Raw genomic sequence first — 20,077 nt, 5'->3', positions numbered from 1 at the left:
AGAACTCTCACAGCACTCGAGATCACAAGCCTTGACACACAGGGCAGGTCAGCACATTATGACTGACCTGGTCTTTTTTCCCCGTATTCCTTCCAGCCCAACTGCTGCAAACCCCTGGCACGGTGCAGTACTGTCCATGCCGTCGCTATTATTTAGCACTTTTTCAGTTTCAAATATAAGAAGTCATCGCTATGCCACTTGTGGTAACGTGGTACATGTATATAACTGCCCCACATGTGTATCAACCCTGCAAACACACATGCAATTACAGCTTTACCAGTGTAAAACTCTCTGTTATTTGCCACCTAATAATACTACCACAAAGTTCTTTCTAGAGAGGAAATTACAAGCTTTCAGTTTTGGTCTGTGGTCTCTAATCACTCGGTTTATATTACACAAGACACACAAATACCAGAATTTAATCAGTGCAAGATATTGGCTGGTCCTTCAAGGTCTGTTTCTTCTGTTAGTGCAAGGACTCTGGCGTCTCCAGCCACAAACTCAACTCGAAACTCTCACGTAGTTACACATCTGACAATGAAGAGTATTTAATGCAAGCACTGCTTTGTGGCGCACACTATGCAACCTCCTGCAAATAAGCATTAGTCAGCATCAGAAACGGCTACTTGCAAGACCAGGACAGGACAAGCAAAGCTCAGCTGCCTCATTTTCTCTAGACCAGCACCAGAACTCAGCCGTGGCTCAGCCTGGGAAAGGCCTCCCACAGTAGCTGGCTGTTTCCCTGCTGGCTGTCACACATAATTTTTGTGATCCCTTAGGCCTAAGCCCACATAAGAGTGCTTTTATTTTCTTATGCTAGAAGTTCAATATGGCTAGGAACATTACACTACATCTGTTTATTTAAAGAATACTTTTGCCTGGAACTGTTGATTTTCAATGTTTATTTCATAAGTTTTATATTTTCACAAGGCTTACATTTTGTTACTCTATGATCCATCTAACATTTTGGATTTGCTTTCATGCAACCACTAGAACACTAAAAATCCTATTTTGTTTCTGGCTTTCCCACCAATTTTTTGCTAACCTTTTGTACTTCCATTTTTTGCAGAAGAAAATTCACAGACTGCCACGTCTGTCCTGCTGCGGTCACACTGACCGGATTCAGATCCCAGCGAAGCTGAAAAACCACCAGAATGACTCTTCCAGAATTCAGCATTTGTCGACCGGACATCATTTGTTCATTTGTTTTGAGCAACGGGGCCACCAGCACCGGCGCGAAGCCCGGCCAGCGCGCAGCGAGCCTCCGCCGCGGGCCCGGCCCGGGGAGCCACGCACGGGCAGCGGCAGGAGCGCGGGCACCCGCGCTGCTCTGGGCACGGCCGGCTCGGGGCCGCTCCCACGCCGCCCGCCCGGCGCAGGGCAACCAGCGGCCGCCGAGGAGCCCCGGGCCGGGCCGCGGAGCGCGGTTCCCAGACCCCACGGCCCTGGCGGGCCCGCCACGGCCCGGCCGACCCGGCGGTAACGAAGGGGCCGCCTGCCCGCCGTCCCAGCCCAAACCCGCTTTCGTTCCAGGGTCTCCCGCCCCGGCACAGGCAGCCCAGCCTCCCCTGCGGGCAGCACGGCGACAGCCCGCCTCCGGTGCCTCACCGGGCCGCCGCCGCCCGCCGGCACCCCCGACCCACCCGGCCCCTCGACGACAGTCCGCCAGCCTCGCAGAGCCGGGCCGCGGCCGGGCAGCACGGGGTGGGGGGGAGCCGGGAGGGCGCGCAGCCTCGCCGCAGGGCCCGGGAGGAGCGGGCAGCGCCACGGCCGGGGATCGATGCTTACCCCGCCGCCGCCGCCATGTTGCCTCGCCGGACTTCGCCCGTCACGTGGCGGAGGGGCGGGGCCGGGCCGGTCTTCCCACTGCCCCGTGAGGGGAGCGGGGCGGGGCCGGGCGGGGCGGGGCCGGTCCTCCAGCCGCGCCGTGAGGGGAGCGGGGCGGGGCCGAGCGGGGCGGGGCCGGGCGGGGCGGGTCCTCCCGCCGCTCCGTGAGGGGAGAGGGGCGGGGCGGAGAGGGACGGGGCGGGCCGGGCCGGTTCTCCCGCCGCCCCATGAGGGGAGTGGGGCGGGACAGGGTCGATCCTCCCTCCGCCCCGTGAGGGGAGCGGGGCCGGCGCCCGCGGCGGGTCCCCGGGAAGCCCCGCGGCCATGCGGTCCCCGCAGGCCGCCTTTCTCCGCCCGCGTTCCGAGGTGGCTGCGGCGGGGGGAGGGCCCCGGCTGGGTCCCGTGTCACCGGGGGCGGTTCGTGGGGAGGGTTCGGCACCGCGTCCGACACGGGGCGGCGGGTCTGTGGCCGCCCCTCGCCTGCGGGCTGCTCGCCCAAGAAACAGTCGGAGGCCTCGCCGCGAAGAGCTGAGCGGGGAACTCCAGCCTTGCGCAGGAACGGCTGCCCGTTACCGCCCAACTCCCGCCGGCGAGCGGTTGCTCGGGGCCCCGCTCACCGGGCCGGGCTGCGGTGGCCCCTGCCAGCTCCGCGCCCCGCTCACGGAGATGGAGACGGTGTCCAACAGCGGCCTTCAGGTGCGGTGCCGGCAGCCTGCTCACCCGTTGTCGCCTCAGGATCACACACTACCCGAAGGAACCAACAGCTCGTGGGCCAGGGCTCACGGGCCGGTAACTGCCAAAACACAACAAGTGAGCATGGCCCGTGGACAAGGAACAAGCCCGTGGACGAGGAACGATGCTTACTTTTGGCTGCAGACTAATGGACAACGCCCCATTTTAGACATTACCATTGATAAGCTGATGAATTTCAAGGAGCTGCTTTCACTTTATGCAGACTGCAAAAGTTTTTTGATGTAAACTGGAGCAGAATATTTCACCATTTTCAGTTCCCTGATGGTGCTCCCTCCTGCCGAGACTGTGGCCACATCAGTGGGAGGAAGGCAGGGGAGCCCACTGTGCCTCTCCTTCTCCCGTCAGGAGCAGAGAGAAAAGACTGAGGCCTTCGAGGAACTCCTCCAAACACTGTCATTAGTGGCTTCGGGCATTCATCCTCCCCAGCCCCTAGTTGCCTACCCGTACACTCGCCCTCCTTATAGAAAAGGTCTCCTGCATTGTAGGATCTGCTCTCTCAAGTGGGTTTTCTGGGTCTCTTTGCCTGTTTATTCTAATTTTCCCATCTATTCCCCTTGGTCATTTTACCTGCCTTCCAAAAACAATCACTGAGATTTAGAAAAGTTACCTGCAGTGTATTAAATCTCAGCAGAAAACAAGATTCCATTCCTTAGCAAAAAAAAACCCAAAACAAACATGTTTTATGTTGTTTGTTACCTAAAATGTCCTGTTCTCCTGTCTCAGGATTTGAAAGAATGAAACCTCTGCACTGTGCACAAATCAAACTCGTTTGCAAGGTGGCTATACTGGCAGCCTGTCGAAATGCCAGCCACGGGAATGATACTGGCAGCCAGACTGGGAGCAAGACCAGCTTTATTGCAGACCGATAATTCTGATTCTCTCCGCACTGCATTTGACTCTGCAACTGGGGCGATGCAGGGGTAGACCTTAATATCTGAAAGACTAGTTGAGAGCACTCCCCTCTACAACAAGGCTCGACTGACCGTTCCTGTTACTTATCTCTCAGTAGGACTTCTGTCTGTGCTCAAGGACATCCTCTCTCATGTTGCAGGCTAGGTTTTGCACTTTTGGCATCCTCAAAATCCCCACTGTAGCAGTCTGGGCATACGAGAGATGCAACACTGCAATGCGTGATGTGATTCTGCACTGGCCGGATTCTCGGTCAAAAAGCTGATTTAAATCTGCCATGTGAGCACACCAGAAGCGTGGTAAGGGCTCTCAATCTTTAACCATTATCCAAACACTGCATAGAACAATGTGCTGCTTAAAGAGGAAAAATTCAGATCTGCGGAATGAGACAAAGCAAAACAAGAAAGCACTTGAACACAAGCGTCCCCTGGCCTGTTCTGTCCTTGCATTGGGGAGGGGGGAGTAACGGCAGTCATGCAGTCTTGCTCTGAATCAGCCAGTGTCTTGCTGAATTACATCCAGCAGTGGACAGTCCCTGAGGGTCCCCAGGAAAATTTCCTCTCCGTCACCTCTGAGACTCAGCTGTGTATCTCTGCCCAGCTCCTACGCAGTTTGTACTCCTGCTGCTCGTAGGACCTGCTGTCTCTCCTCAGGCTATGTACTAGGTAGCCAAAAGTAACTAAACTGCCTAAGAAGCTCTTTTTATTCTTATCATAAAAATTTAAAACAACTCAAATTTTCTGACACAGGCAGAAAATTTCACCTGGCAGAAAAGACTTTGAAAATATTAACAGAAAAGTTACTGTAACAATTGGTCACTTTAAACCTAGACAAGGAACGAGCATTGATAAATTGGTGCCAGTATTTTGCTATTGCTGTTCGTCCCTCCGTATTTTAAGTGCTTATACTGCTGTCCAGGCAGGATCTTAGAGTTCAACACCGTCAGTAAGTGCATTTACAGCTTCTGGTATCCTAGCTGAAAAGAAATAATGTTAGGTTAATAAACCTTCCTTTTATTATATGAAAATTACATAACCATTGTGAATACAGGTCAAGCTATTTTCCCCTGATTTTACAGTACAATAGGTGAAAATCCAAAGTTAGCAGGGGCAGATGCACTCCAACTACAAACAGAGGGAAAAGGAAGGATGCTGCGGCTGCGATGACGCGTGTGCTAGGAGAGCTTCCCCCCTCCCTTCTGCCCTCTGGCCCAGGCTGGGTGCCAGAGGGAGAGCTAGATGATCTCTGACTGCTGTGCGGAGCTTGAGCTGCTCTCCTGCTTTGGGAAGGTGCAGCTGGTGAGAGACCTGATCACCCAGGGATGCCACGAGGGATCACAGAGCCACACCGAGAACACGGTACCACCGTAAGAGATCTTGAGCTGCCAGCGTCATGACGTGAAGTGGGGAACAGGGTCTAATGCTGAGTGACTAAGGTCACCATAGGCCCTCCTTAGTAAATCCTTAGCTGGATATGTGATTTCACTACAAGTTTCAGCTGATTTCCTAAATATCTGGAAAGCTTCTGTATTATACGTGCCATCACAAAACCAGAAATAACAGGAAATGCTGGTTTATCAGCACAGAAATTTTTCTGAGTTCAGCTTGGTCTGTTTTTCTGCTGATCGTTCCCCAAAATTTTTGGAAGGTAGAACAGCACTGGCTGAGATGCTCTGTGACCTTCTTCACTTGGATGGGAGAGCACTGGCTAGGCAAAGAACAACAGACAGAGTTTGTCGGCATTTGAGTGAAAGCATTTTATACATTGTAGAATCAGCTGTTAGTCCAAAGTAATTATACAGTTTCCTACATTAAAATGTGTTGATACTTTTTTTTTTTCATTGAGTTACTGCTATACATAGATCCCTAGCATTTCATCACTGAAAGATACATTTGCTGCCTTTGTTTCATACGATGGCCACAAGTCTTTAACTTGGAATTAAGATTACAAGGCCCCTTCAAAGTAACAGATTGAACAAAAGCATCTGCCTTTGGCATTTTCATCAAGAAACAATTTTGAGTAAATTTTCCCTCAAGCGCTAAATGCATATTGCTGTATTGATCTTTTGGATCTTGAAATAAAAGTGTGATTTTCCCAAAGCCTGCTTGAACTAAATTATTATAAAAGACAAGAAAGGTAAAGCATTACATTGCCTCATTGCTTTCCCCATTGACTTTCACTTCAGAGGAAGAGAACCTAGCACAGTCAAAGTGTGCCCGTCAAGGATCAGACAGCCTAAGGTAGCTTCTCCAGCTACTCACTGGTCTTTACAAAATTTTACAATTGTATTTTTTGGGGTGTTCTTTTGCAGTTCCTTAGTGTAGACTGTCATTGTTCCATTTAAATCAATCTTCCCATCTGTATTTGTAAGTTGCTGCCACAGGAACTATTATCTCATAAAAATGTATTAAAACAGCACTATCAAAACTGCTTGGAAGACTTCTTTTTAGTGGGGATTTCGGTTTTTTAACAAGATGATCTCTGTAATGTTTTTCTCATATCTCCAGCAGCTTGAAAGAATCAATTCTTGTATATTGCAACATACTGTTTTGCTTCAGTAAAAAGAGACTTCTCAATGATTTTCAGTCTGTTTGCTCATAGACTGTTTTTTTTGCTAACCCATGGCCACGAAGGCACCATTTACACCTGGCTGTGTGTGCTTTGCATAGTGCCCAGCACCGTGAATCTTTTTTTGTTTTTCTAAGAGTTGTGAGCCCTTGTACTACACAAAAAATGTGCTGTGTGGTGTTAGCATAGTTCAGTCACGGCTAATTGCCAGGTAAAGAGACAAGCCACTATCCTGTATTTTCTTTTTTATAACTATTACTAATTAAACGGACATTTTGTTTATTCTAAGTAAGTTTTACAGAAAGTGCTGTAGTGAAACTTTACAACACTGGGTTTTGGACAGGAACATAGTAAGTATTACGGCAGCCATTACACCAACAGCATTACCGGCGTTACTGTCGACACATCTGAGAGCAACATTCCTTCGCATTACTCATGATTTATTTCCTCAGCACCTCTCATTTTCAAATGCACAGCCTTTTTCTACAAAGAGGAGTGGCACACTGGCTGTATTTTGAAGGGCAAAACCAAGGTGCTTTGCACCATCTTCAAGAGCAGAAGTGTGGGAAGAAGCTGATGAAGTTGCTGTGCTGTGCGGCAGAAAATTCCATCCAGCCTGCATGTATGAGCGTACGGCCAGTTGCACAATGGGAAAGTGTCACTTCTCGTGCGAGTTCCCCATCGTACCATAAATTTACCTGAACCCTTGCAATATATTGTACAGTTGTAATATAGAACATGTTTACAAGTCCTAATTTTTCTTTCATTACTGCCTGCATAATAACCCAGTGCATAACAAATCCCCAAACAAGCTTATAATATGCTTATGTAAATATTTTCTCAAAAGATTAATGCCTTCAGGTTTTTGCAGATTATGATTCATATCTTCACACTGATTTAAAGCCAGATTTCCCACTTTTTTGGTAAGAAAATCCTCTTTAATTATTTACTGGTTATGTGGAAAGTATTTTCCACTCCGAGATCTTGCATTAAAACTTTAAGCCACTGGTTTATCAAGATCTGCATTTTGTTGATGATGAAGAAATTGCTTTCTCTTACACAGACATATCAGAGTTATCTGAAATAAGTTTTTTCATGCTTTGCATGGGCAACATTTCCTTTTTCTGCTTGAATCAGTCCTGCCCTCCTTGCCAGGAACGAAAGACCTGCTTCTTCTGACACTGCCCTCTAATGATAGACACCACTGCTTCTTCAGCATTTCCTTCCTTGTGCGGCGACAGTCGGTCTACAAGGGCCGAGCGACAGTCAGGTTGCCATGGAGCCATCTCTACCACCACCATGAAGTTGGTGGTGTGGCCGCTCCTGGCCGAAAGCCATCGGTGTTTGTGCCCCAGAGCTGCTCCTGGGGCTAGCCCTCCATGCCTGCCGCAGAAGATGAGACACATGACTTCCTCATACAAACCGCTCATCTAATCTCCTTCGCACCTGGTGGGAAATTTAACCCAGCTGGCTCCTGGCTTCACTGTAAAACCAGAGGGATAAGCAGCCGGCCATCAGATCATCTCATCAGAGCTGACATCCCATAGCTGCAGCACTGTTTCGGTCTGGTCAGACTGCTTACGCGACCCAGTGTCCGAAGCCCACTCCCCCGAGCAAGCTCTAACCCAGAGCTTAGCAAAGAGCAGAGGGGATTGTGCAATAACAGGCTAGAGGACAGAGAAGATAAAAACCAAGAGCTTGTGAATCAGGGAATTCAATTATCTTTTGAACTGTAAAAAATGGCTATTTTATACAATTGCTTTCTCCCCAAAAGACAAAATACAGCCTTTCTCCCAGGCAGTGGAAGCTGTGCCAAAAGTACAAAGTGCACTAAGCATGTTATACGCCTCTTCGCCTTCTAATGAATCAACCAAGTAACACTTATTTTAAAAATGGGTCATATTTGCAGGCATTTTTTAAGGACTACCAGTTTGACAAGAGCAAGACTCGGTCATTGCAGAGACACTCAGCCCTCGTCTCCGGAGTGTGTCCTGGCCGCTCTGTGCACGGCTGCCTCATGCTGGCAGCCTCCCTGCGGAAGTTACGCCGGGTGCAGGTATCTGCACAGTGACGTGGATTCACACGTAAAATTAGGCTCAGTGAGATTTAACTTGGGCAACAAAATAATATCCACAGTCACCATCCTGTGCTGCCCAGCCTCTAAATTCAAATATCATTGCCTGTTTTTGACTTCACAGTCATGAATGTAGACCTGATTTCTAAGAAATAGTTATTTGCCGTCTCAAAAACTCTGTTTTGCTAAACTACCCTTTAATTCTGTACAAGTTTAAACTATTGTGAGGACAGCTTCACTTGGCTTCCATCAGCATTAGCAGTATTAATGTAATTTGTGCTAAGGAGATTCAGAAAGGCAGTTCAAAGAACGTGTGTGGTTTAATTGTGTGTGGTATTTCCAAGCATCCTGTGTTTCAGGTGGCATCTGTCTGCATCCTGGAAAACAAAAAGGCTCATACAATTTCACTAATGTGGTGCTACAGCTGTGCCATTCCCCCCCCCCAAGCCCTGACAGGCGTCTTTGTGCGCAGGGCTCTGTCCGAACTGCTGCCTGGTGTCCTTGCTTTGTGTGCTGGCAGGAGAGGTGATTGTTTTGCTTTGGTTTGGTTTCGTTTTCAGAAGATGCGGTAACTTTTTTGCTACCATTACTGCTGACAGCAACAACTCTTCTAGTCCAGACTGGCATCATATGATGGCCAGAGATAAAGAATTCAGCTTCAGAAAATAACGCGGGTTCTTACTGAGTTCCAGAACTGGGGAGATGCCACGCAGCAGCAGCATCGCCCCAGGACGCCGTCCAGTTGTAGCAGGCAGCCTGCTCTCCTCCAGCCCCAGCTCCCTCCCCAGTGAAGCTATCTGAGGGTTCACACTGAGTATCAGGAGGTATAAGCAGGTATAAAGCAGAACAGTTGCAGTATTAAACATGGCACGGCCGTGCTAATTTAGCACCTGACTTTGTGTGTTGTTCTACTTCCTACTAATTGCATGTTTTAATTGTGTAGCACCCCTTTCGTGATACGACCCTTCCCCTTCTGCATTGTGTGGAGTAGGGGCGGAAAAGCAGTAACATTTGCCGCTTTCCCGAGACTGAAAAGAGGCAATTTTCAGTTGTTTCCAAAGATACAAACAAGAGTAAAGGAGAAACCTCTCCAGGCTCAGGCTGCTTTCTGCAATCCCATCTCACGGTATTTCGGTCCTGTCCACCCGCCCGCCCGGGGCTTGGGGCTGCGCGCAGCTCCCTCCCTCGCTGCGTGAGGCTGAGGTTTTCCCAGTTTCACTTTTCTGCAGCAAGTACGGGAAAGCAAATCTCTGAGTCACACCGCAAAGCGGGCCCGATGACAGGCTGAGTAATGGTGCTTTGACAACATCCAATAGATTTTACAGAGATTAAGGTCTCGTCAGAAATTTGTCAGCAGTAGTTTAGGAAATACTTACTGAAGATTTGCAGAGTTAACAACTCTGTGGGTGTTTGCTGTCTGGCTATCCACATAAACAAACAGCTGGCACAGCTGGAATAAAATCAGCAAAGTTGTTACTAAATTAGACTCTTTGGGCACGTCTCTGCTCCAGGCACAGAAGCGGCTGTGCTGGAGTGTACTGGTACCCCAGCTATTTTTAAACCACCTAGCTTGGTACCGGAGGAAGCCAGCTACAGCAGCAAAGAGCTCATCATGGATTCATTTACCCGGATTTTTGGCTCGAATATCAGTGCCAACAGGATTAGCTAAACCCTTTTAATATCAGAAAAAGGAGCTACAAAGGACTTGATTCAGCAATAGTCTGATTACAAGAGGAAACTCACAGTTGCTCACTCTAGGAGCTGTGAGAGGCTACACAGACGAAGACAAGAAGCTTGAATTTGCTGTGGTGGACAACAGGGAGGCAGGGAGCCAGTAAACGCCGTGGCTGCTGTGGGGAACGGTCTGGCCTTCACTGTGAATCCTTTATTTTAGTGCACATGGAAAATGGCACGTGGAGAAGAAGGAGACCACTATTAACAAAGAGTCACTGGGGCAATGTGCAGTAGAAGAGGAGGAGGGATTGTGTCTGGACTCGTTTGTCTGCAAAGAGCTTTATGTGCTGCAAGAGCCCTGACTTACTGCTGCTGGAAGACTTTTCTAACTTCAGTGTCAAAGTTCAGGGACCTTTCCCACATCCCTGGCGCTAGCTGGCAGAACTACCCCTTTGTTTGTAATAACTCCTTGTCAACAGTGACTTGTTTTGTGCATGTGACTCTTGCTCGTTAGGGGCTGGTCAGACAAGCGGGACAGGCAATTGCCCAAGGCAGTCAAATGCTTACCGCCTCATAACTTCTGGCTGAGAGGAAGGACATAGTCCCACTTACCTAATAACCTATTGACCTATCCCTAATCTTAGATTTATTCTTCTCACTAGCTTGAGAGTCAGCCAGATTAAAAAGTGCAATAAACAATAATGAAAAATATAAAATGAAAACATCCAGTAAACTTCAAACCTCCACCACGAGCCGCCCTGCTTGCTGAGATCGCAATCTGGTGGAACAAGACTTGCCGAGAAAAGCAGTTTCTTGCAAAAGACTGACTTCTGCTTCAGAATATTTAGGGCCACGGCTAAGGCTAGGTCCTCAGAAAATGAAAGTGAAGACTAAAGAGCTGTACATTAAGAAGTCTCCTAAAGCTACGCCAGCTGAGCCCAAAGGGGACAGCAGCAGAAAATGTACCCAGCTACTAACTGGAGAGCAGCACAGTGCCTACAGTGCGCTGAAGAAAGCGAGGAACTCCGTCGCACGGCGCGAGCCTGCCAGGCTCTAATGAGACAGGCTGACTGACGGGGGAAGGATGTGGGAGATGTTCAGCGGGAGCAGGCCTCGACCTTGGAACTGAGCCCGAATTCTGCAGCAGAGAGTAATAATGAGAAAGGCAAGATCAAAGGAGACAGCTCCAACAAAGAGGCGAAAGGGATAGGTAAAGACAGGCGAGCACTTACTAAGTACTTGGCTTCTCCGTCCTTTGCCTTGGGCTTGACCTCGTGTTCTGCCGACTCTCTCCTGTCTTCTTTGCAAGCCCGAGCCCGTGCGCAGGGACGTCGTAGCTGAGCTGGTGCGGCACGCTGTATACGGCACGCCTGCTTGAAACCTCCACAGCCATTATGCATGGGTAATTTTTATTATCCAGGGGCATTTCTCTTTTACATATCCCTAGCTACAATTTTACTGAAATAATTTTCTTTTTTATTGGCCTCTTACATTGTTAGAGTGCCCGTGATTTCCCCAAGGTTAGATGATGAATGACAACACATCATACAAAGACAAAATACAGGCATTTGCCAACTATAAAACGGATTTTTTTCATTTGATATGTTTCCTTTTCTTGTGCAACAATGATAAGCAACCTTGATGAGATGAACAGTACAAATAGAAGTTTAACAAGCTCTGTTCTGAACCCAGGATCACACAAAAATAGATTTAGTAAAGATACTAGATTTCTACTAACATGAGGGACCTTCAGACAATGGATTAACCGTTTTAAAGATGATTTCAAATATAATCCAAAAGATACTAGTTTTCCGCTAACATGATGGACCTTCAGAAAATGGCTTAACCATTTCAAAGACAATTTCAAATATAATCAGCTGGGTTCAATCCTGCAATTAGTTGTGCCTGGGCAGCCGGCTGGGTCCTTGAGAGGTTCCAGTGACTTCAGCAAAACCAGTGGGAATGTAGAGAGACGTTACCTTTAATCTATAGACTATCAAGCACAGGCTCAACTCCTCAGCAGCTTCGGGGTCTCCTTCGCCCCTTCCCTTTGCCCATCTCTCTCGCTCCGAGCAGGCAGCGCAGAACCCTGCCAGTCACCCACGAGCCGGCAGCTTGCCTCTTTCCCTCCTGCCCTCCCCGCTCCTTGCAAGCATCTGATAGCAGCAATAGCTGCCGGCCAACCCCACGCGGCAGGCAGCTTTTGTACAGACAGTATTTTCTGTTCAAACAGGCATTCCCAGCTGCTCCCGGGGAACAGAACATGAATATCACTGCTTTTCTGGCTGAAGCTATGTGATCTTAGCCAAGCTTCAATCTGACCAATAGGTCTTTCCTTAAAAAGCCAGGGAAGAAGTGGCAAGCAACGTGTGGGTGTCCGCAGGCAGGTGCCTGGTGTGAGAGTGCTGCCGTACCTGTGGATGAAAGGGGCTCGGGGACGTTCCACGGAAAGACAGTATTGATCCAAATGTGCGAGCAGACGTTTCGTCTCAAACGTGTGCAGGTTCTACAGGCAGCAGTGAGCTGGCCTTGAAAAAGGAAACTTCAATTCAGATTAGAAAAATAAAGTAAAAGAGAGGTGATCGAGACTATTTTAATACATTCAATACTTCCAAAAAATCCAATTACCAAAATCTCCAAGTGAACATTAGGCTCACTGGCCTGAAGGTGAATATTTTGGTGGCAGAATGGTAGGATATAGGAATACCAAGTGCCCCAAACACTACAGAAACACTTCAGATCAAATACTGTACATCCACCTATCCACACTGCGCTGGAGGGAGAGCAGGTAGCCCATTTTATCTTGCTTTCCACAGTCTCAGCTTGTTGCCCGAACAGGCATGCTGAGGGTGAGGAGATGCCACCTCAGGTATTTCTGTCCCCCTTTTTCAGGACCTGATGCAAAACTCTGTGACGTTCATTGAAAGACTCCAACTGACCCAAGGCTGTGGTTGACCCTTGTGCCCTAATTTCTTCTGTTACCAGGATGGAAGAAAAGAGATTCAGTTGTTAAAAAAAAAAAAAAAATTAACAGAAGAGAAAAGAACAGCAGAATAGAATTTCAAAGCATCAAATGTAACTACCAGGGTTTTAAAGAGAGGGACTAAGCAGAAAGCGTAAATAACAGGTAACCCAAAAAGATCTTAGAAACGTGTTACGTGCCTGAACTTTTGAACTCAATCTTTCCACTGTACTGTCACATATAGAAATGACAAGACTGATGGAATTGAAAGCTACATTTCAAATTTTGCAGATGAGATTAAATTAGAGAAAACATCCAAACCATTTCCAATACAATGGAGGTGTTAGATTGATTATACTCTTGGATTAACAGATGGTAATTGCAGATGCATGAAGACTTTTAAGTCTTCAAGCAAAGAACCTGCAGAAGAAATAGCTATTATTTGGAAAGGCACTGGAGCAATCTAGCTCACAAAATAGATAAAACTTACAGTGTAATATTGTTAAGGTTTTCAGCCGATGTACATATGAAATGAAAAATAGAGAATCAGATTTCTTAAGGAATAATGGAGAGATAAAAGGACGGACAGTTTTATTGTGTGAGGCACTGGTTAGACGTCACAGAGACTTCAATCACCGAAATGAAAAAATATTTTCACTATACAAGTAGCGAGCAGAGAAAGAGTAACGTAATTAAGGGTCTACTCAGACAGGCAGCGTCAAATCTCTGCTCTCACCAGTAAGAGCCGGCAGCAAACCAGGCTATTCCACACAGGGCATCGAGGCCAAGGCGCACGACTCCCCGCGTACGGGCAGCTCGAAGAGAACATGTGCCCAGCACAGCTCCCTCGCCAAGGAGCGGGAACGCGGGGCTCTGCGCCCGTCTCCCAAATGCGGGACGCGGGACTGTGCCTCTCCCAGCATTTGTGCTCTGCGTGAAGACTGTGGGTGGTATCAGGTTAGCACAACACGCAGAGCAGAGCGTGCAAATGCTGTGTAACTCTTGCTAAGTTTTTTTAGACAAGTTGCAAATGGGAATCCCCAGCGCTTCAGCATTAGGTGGCAAGCGAAAAGGATCCAAGCGTAGCAGCTATAAAATCTCACGACTGATCTAATGTTTCTGCGCTTGAAGCAGGCTTTTATATCCAAAGTTCTGCCAATCACGTATGAATTGCAACAAAACTATGAAAATCAAAACTAAGGGTTTAAAAACGCAGAGTTTTTCCTGAGCAATCATAATATTGATAAACAGATGGGCTGGGTGATACAAACGCACAAGCTCCCCATACCAGGTGCAAGATTTCTGTTCTCGCCTACACGTACATAACCATGGTTGACTCTCTCACCCATGCTTCTTCGATTAAAATTGCTTATCTGGGATTTTCTAAAGTCTTCATAAAAGCAGTGTATACGCTGTGGAGAAGTAAAATGATCAAAGTATTTGCAACAGCTACCACCTTGCGTAGTCCTGGAACAATCCATATTGGTCATAGTATGATCCAGCGCTACTGTGGCAGACCTACGATGTGAAAACTCACAGAAAGGCAACGTTAGATCAGTTCCCAGAGACAACAAGGAACAAATGCCACTCACCAGATTTTTTTACTCTACAAAATAGTGTCCTTTTGTTCACATACAGCAATGATAACGAAGTATTAAATTTTGATGTGTTTGTCACAAAAATGCCATGTGACTTCCAAAGCCTTCCCTACCTCTGGCATATGCAAAAAAAGGAAAGTTTCCTGCTATTCAACAGCTTCCACTTAAACTGGGAATCTCCGTGACAAACTGGTGGCACAGTGGTGCAGGAGCACACACCAAGGGTTTGTGTGGACGTAAAAGCAGATTCTCTCCCTCTTGAAAAATTTGGGAGTTTGAATTTGAGCACGGCACTTATTAGTTCATATGCGGACAAACATGGAACCTGCTGAGAGAAAGCTAATGGGAAAATACCAGCTTAGAATACGATTCAAATCTTATATGCCTCAGATGAACCTCTTGAACATGGGAGGTATGAGTTCAAACCCGTTTGGGGTGAAGAAATGCCTTGACTCCTGGGCAATGCCACTGCATAAGAAGACAACTCGAGTGGACGATGGTGTTTTCCTGGGGACTGCCTGGAGTAGCAGGGGAGACCCGTGCAGACCTCGCCTCCTGCTCTGTGCCTTGCCTGTCTCTGCAGTGAGGAACTGGGCCCGGCACCGAGACAGTCTGCCTTCAGACTAGCCGACGGAGCGACATGCACACACGGCTTTGCTTTACTGGTGTCCAAGGTGCCATCGCCGCAGCTCAGTGGGGCCCTCTCCAGAAGAGAGAGCTCCAGATCACCCCTGCAAGGGTCCGAGAGCTGTCGGCCTCGGGGGACACAGAGCCAGCACCATCGCAGCCTCATGGGGAGCTCCTGCTCCGCCCCAAGCTGAGCCCACCATCATGACGATCGTCGGGACGTACTGCTCAGAGCTGTGACAAGAGCAATGAGAGGACCTCCCGCTCCAAATAAAACATCTCAGTTCACTCCGGGTCCTGAAAACACTTCGGAGATGGAGCTGGAAAAACCAGAGCTTGTTTTTACAAAACCTACAAATATTTAGTCCTAGCAGATTTGCCACAAAGTCTTATAACAAAAACAAAAAAACCCCTAAATCTTAGTTGATCGAAAATGATGTTTATTTTCAATGCTGTCTTCCTGCTAAGTTTCTGTTTAAATGTAGGCTTAATACAACTTTCCCCCATAAAACAAACCCACAGTCTGGAAAATAGGGAACCTCCTCATCCTGCTTTATTGCTTAAACCAGACCTTCTGGAGTCAGTTCTTACTTTGCAAGTAAAACCATGTTAACAGTGACAAATAAGACTGAGATCAATGTTTTATTAAGGTCAGACTCCTGTTACAACCTGCACAGATTATTTTAAATCATAGCCTGTGTGTCTAAATTAAAATTTTCATTTGAATAGTATCTTTGGATAGGGAAAGGGATTTATTCTCAGTGCTTGGAATCCCTGTCGGAATATCAAAAATATAGCAGGAGCTGTCGAGAAAGTACGCATTCTTATATTAAAGCTATTATTCTGACCAGAGCTCACATATGCGGCACAGTACATATACTTGCAGCTATCTTTATTTCCATTTAGATATGTTCTGCAGCAAAAGCAGCTTTGTCCTTGTAGCCACTGCAGCAGCACTGAAGATCTTTTAAAACAGGAGCAGACAGAAAGGATTTAATTATTCTTACCTGGGCTGCATGTTCGCACGTTTCTCTCTTCAGAAAACAAAAATTCTGCACATATAGTTGTTTGCAAACAATGCTTTAGATACATTTCTGAGTAGAAGTTAATTTGCTCGTACATTTACAGTAAATTTATAGCCAAACCCAATTTTGGGTGTCTCTGAACAAAGCAGGATGTCTGACATACCTCCCTCTGAAATGACAGCAAATACTGGATTATGGCACTTGTGCTGTATCGGAGGGCAAGCTGTTATGGCAGCCTGCTCCGTAGGAAGCCATGTAAGATAACGCGGTACCGAAAAGCAGCATAGATTTCAGAGTGTAAAACCAATAGTTATGTACTTTTTGACTTATTTATAAAATGCATCTAGATCACATCTAAAACACTGAGCGTAATCAGCTGTTCACACAGTTGCCAACATCGAGCCTCTGCTCTCCTGATGCATTACTTGCCTAGATGGGACGGCTGAAGGAGAACTGCCGGCAGATCAGTGCACTGTTTATTTTGGGAGATGGACAAAAAATGGGCTCTACAAAAAATCCATCATCATCGGAGACAGAACACTTCATTTTGTGTGTCGTACTGCTGCACAGGTACCAAAGCAACGGCAAAGGCACAAAGAAGGGAGACAAAGGGACCTGTGGCGTTTGGGGATGGCTGCTTTGCAGTGAAACTGGGGCACTTTCATGGGGGTGTGTAGGGCCATGAATCCTTCCTCGGCTGCAGCAGGACGGTGTTGGAGCTGATGACCAACCTGGAGCATCTCCTGGGCTGAACTCCTCCTTCCACCAGTGACACAAGATGACTTCTGCTCGAAACACACAGCAAATGCTGGGGAGCAAGGCCGTAGGCGGCCATTTGCTCCGAGCGTGCACCATGCGGCCCTGCCATCCTGCTGAATAGCTTATCACATGCACAAAACCTGATTTGATCTTGGAGGTGCCGAAACATCACTTCAGATTTTAATTTTAAAAGCTTGGTTGAGAATTCTATCAGAATATGGAAATTACATGCATAAACTTAGTTTCTCTGCAAAAGTGACACATGTTCCAAAAGCCTCCTATTGACATGTTTTCTGTGCCGAATTCTCTCTTGAACTTGGAAAAATTAGAGCTCCCAACTACAAGCTTCTGACTTCCATTCTGCTATACATACTATATTTGTGCAGATTATCATAAAAGACATTAACATTTTCATAAACCAGAAAGATTGTATTAAGGTCATGCAATGGGTATTTATAGTCTTCTTACTCTTTAGTCCTGGTAAATAACTATGGTATAGCAACCACCAAAAATAATCACTTCATGTGACGTTATGGCACTCCTACTAGTTACAGTGCAGAAAGTGAATAACAACACAGTTAAAATTTTCTCTGTGGAAGCTCTGAAGAGAGGCCAGAAGGAAGCCAGGGGAGGATGATGAAACATAGATCTGGAAGCACAGCACATCCCGCCGTCCCCCTGCCTGAAGATTAGTGGCCCACTACGCCCCGGCAGAATTGCTTTGAGGTTTTACACTGCACTAGCAGGAAGAGAGCAAAGAAAATGAGGAAAGTGCCATTTGGATTTGTATAGCAGTAAATAACACACCTCAAAAAGTTCGTGAATTCAGGCTATAATTCTGCCTTAGATTACGATTGTGCGAATAAACCGTTCCTCCTGGTCGCTGAGGGATTTGAGACGCCTCCAGCCAGCCTCTCCGAGGAACGAGATGCTCGCTGTGGGCAGTGAGGGGGTGCTTCCAGCGCTGTGAGCTGCGTTCCTCACGAGCTGCTGCTCCTTCCTCCCACAGCACACCCCCCAGCTTCTCTCCTCCTTTGCACATACGCACGCAAGGCGACAAACTTCTTCATCCTCCCTCCACAATACCGCATCGTTTCGCTACTGATGTGGAAAGACAGAGCCAAGAGGCCAAAAGTTTAGCTCCATTCCACAGCAGAGAGATGGGGGGAAACGACAAATTTATGGCAAATCACGAAGCGTTATCCTACAAACCGAAGAAGGTGCAAAGCAGAGCCATCTGGCAGCCTCTCCTTCCTCCCTCCCCCTGAGGCGCTGTCGCATTTCAAGATCAGCCTGCGTTTTCCATCAAAAATTGGGAACCCATAGGCCACGGGCTGGGAAATATCTATGGAGTAGGTGGAGCGGGGGGGGCAGGAAGATTGAATCCTTACTTGACACTTTATTTTGTGTTGATTTACTTCCAGCCTGCTGCTTCCACTGCTCCTCGAGGGAGAAGAGCTGGCAGCCGGCGGGCAGGCAGTTGGTCAGGCCTTTGGCCACAACCACAAGTGCCGGAGCGGCGGGAGGCAAGATCGAACCCCAGAATTTCCTGAGGGTCTTTCGCTTCTCCAAGGCCACGAGAGCAGTGCAGTCAGTCTGCTTCAGAAGACCTCTCCTCTGGGGAAAAAGCATCCCTTCCCCCCCTGCAATCGAGAGCTGCAGCTATGCTGACATTTGGCTCCGTATTACTGCGTTTGAGTAAACAAGCTTCTGCAGAGAGCTGGAGAGGAGCATGAGCACAAATTCAGCTCTTCTGCTGAAAAGAGGATTTTTCTCTGTGTGATTGTTTAGGCTCCATCTGAGCAGAGTTCATGGATAAGCACGAGTACCCATGACAACACGGCGCACAGGAGCCTGGATATTCTGCGTGGGGATGGGTGGGTTAGGACACCCACAATGAGGAGGATCTTCCAGATGAGAGATGACAGCAAATCACTTCCATCTGTGATGTAAAAGAAAACCTTGCCATTTCATTGTACATACATGATCCCCTCTAAGTACCTTCCCATTTGTCCTATAAATAAATAATAGTTTTACTTTGAGTATGCTGTTCTCGCAGGTAAGTGGAAAAGGCTTGTTGCCTTACCAAGCAGGAATAACGAGTTGGCTATAGGAATGTCCGTGCAGCAACACTCGTACAGCCCAAAAAACGCTGGGAAAGAACAAAAAACGGAGAAGGGATACAGAGAGGGGCTCCAAGTTTACCTTGTTTGCTGTTCTTATTCTGTCTGTTCATTTCTGTTACCAATCCAATATTCTTGAAACTTCAGGGGTAAAATACTGGCTTAACGAGAGAAGAAAAACTACACTGTAATCACAGTCCTACCCCAATTATTTCACTCTGCTTGGCAATCATTCCCTTCCGCAGGCGAGGACAGCAATGTAAAGCAGTAGTCTGGAGTGAAAAAACTGCACGAGGACAGGATTATGCCTTCTTTTTTTTTTTTCCCCCCTTTTCCTGTACATGCAACCACCAGAAGAACTGTTGTGATACGTCCTTCGGACAGGTCCTTGTGAAGATACAGTACCTGGAGGCATGCACTTCCACACGTTTGCTTGTGTCACAGAGGACTTCACTTTATATCTTAGGTCCGTATCTCTTCCACAGAAGGACCACTTTTTTTTTTTAAAACAAGCCATAAATTCTTGATCCAAGCACTATACGTAAGTGGGACTTGCTCCCATGTCAGAGACTGCATCATGACATAAAAAGACAGAACGTGTCCTTCAAATGTTATGGAAGTATTGCCCCTTACAAAGGTGCACAAAATGCTACAGAATACACTTCTGTCTCTTTTACTGCTACCGAGATCTTTGAATAGTTCTACTATTACCATTTAATTGAGGCAGTATTTACTGCAACATATTCATGCTAATTTTCAGGCAACTGCCTCAGTCCGATTTATGATGCAAGTTGTTTCTTTTTAAGCCATCCACGCAGGCTTTTCATTAAAGTAGAAGAGAATCTATAATGGATTCAGTATGTAATGCAAAGATTAGCTTTGAAAAGAGACTTATTTCTGCCTAAGTCATCAAATATTACATGTACATGAGTAAGTTCTGAGAAAGCCAAATGAAATAAGAAGCTGCCTCTGAAGATGATACTGTGGGTGCTGGGCATTAGAGAGATTTTCTGTTTGTTCCAAGTCCCATTTCTTCTTCTGTCCTCAGATCCGTATATCCTCCTTTTCCACACCTTGCAGCCTCTTTGCCGCCTCTGAGACCCCCCGGTATCTCTTCCTTTTGGCAATCTGGTGTCCTCCCATCATGCTTGTCTAAGGCGTGGGAGACACGATGTATG

The 20,077-nt window shown here is 47.1% G+C and overlaps 1 protein-coding gene across 2 annotated transcripts in view; it reads right to left on the bottom strand.

Moving 5' to 3' along the window:
* PEPD (peptidase D) overlaps nt 1–1,872 on the bottom strand; it is a 139,545-nt gene extending 137,673 nt beyond the window's left edge. For both annotated transcript variants that reach the window (XM_075434164.1, XM_075434165.1), the window contains exon 1: nt 1,789–1,872. In XM_075434164.1, the coding sequence (XP_075290279.1) occupies nt 1,789–1,805 (17 nt within the window). In that variant the 5' untranslated portion in view covers nt 1,806–1,872. The remainder of the gene's footprint in view (nt 1–1,788) is intronic.
* Nucleotides 1,873–20,077: the final 18,205 nt, after the last annotated feature.

Source organism: Opisthocomus hoazin, chromosome 12, assembly GCF_030867145.1.
Source record: "Opisthocomus hoazin isolate bOpiHoa1 chromosome 12, bOpiHoa1.hap1, whole genome shotgun sequence".
Taxonomy (NCBI): domain Eukaryota; kingdom Metazoa; phylum Chordata; class Aves; order Opisthocomiformes; family Opisthocomidae; genus Opisthocomus; species Opisthocomus hoazin.
The sequence above is the reverse complement of the archived record's forward strand: the minus strand, read 5'-3'. Positions and strand labels throughout refer to the sequence as shown.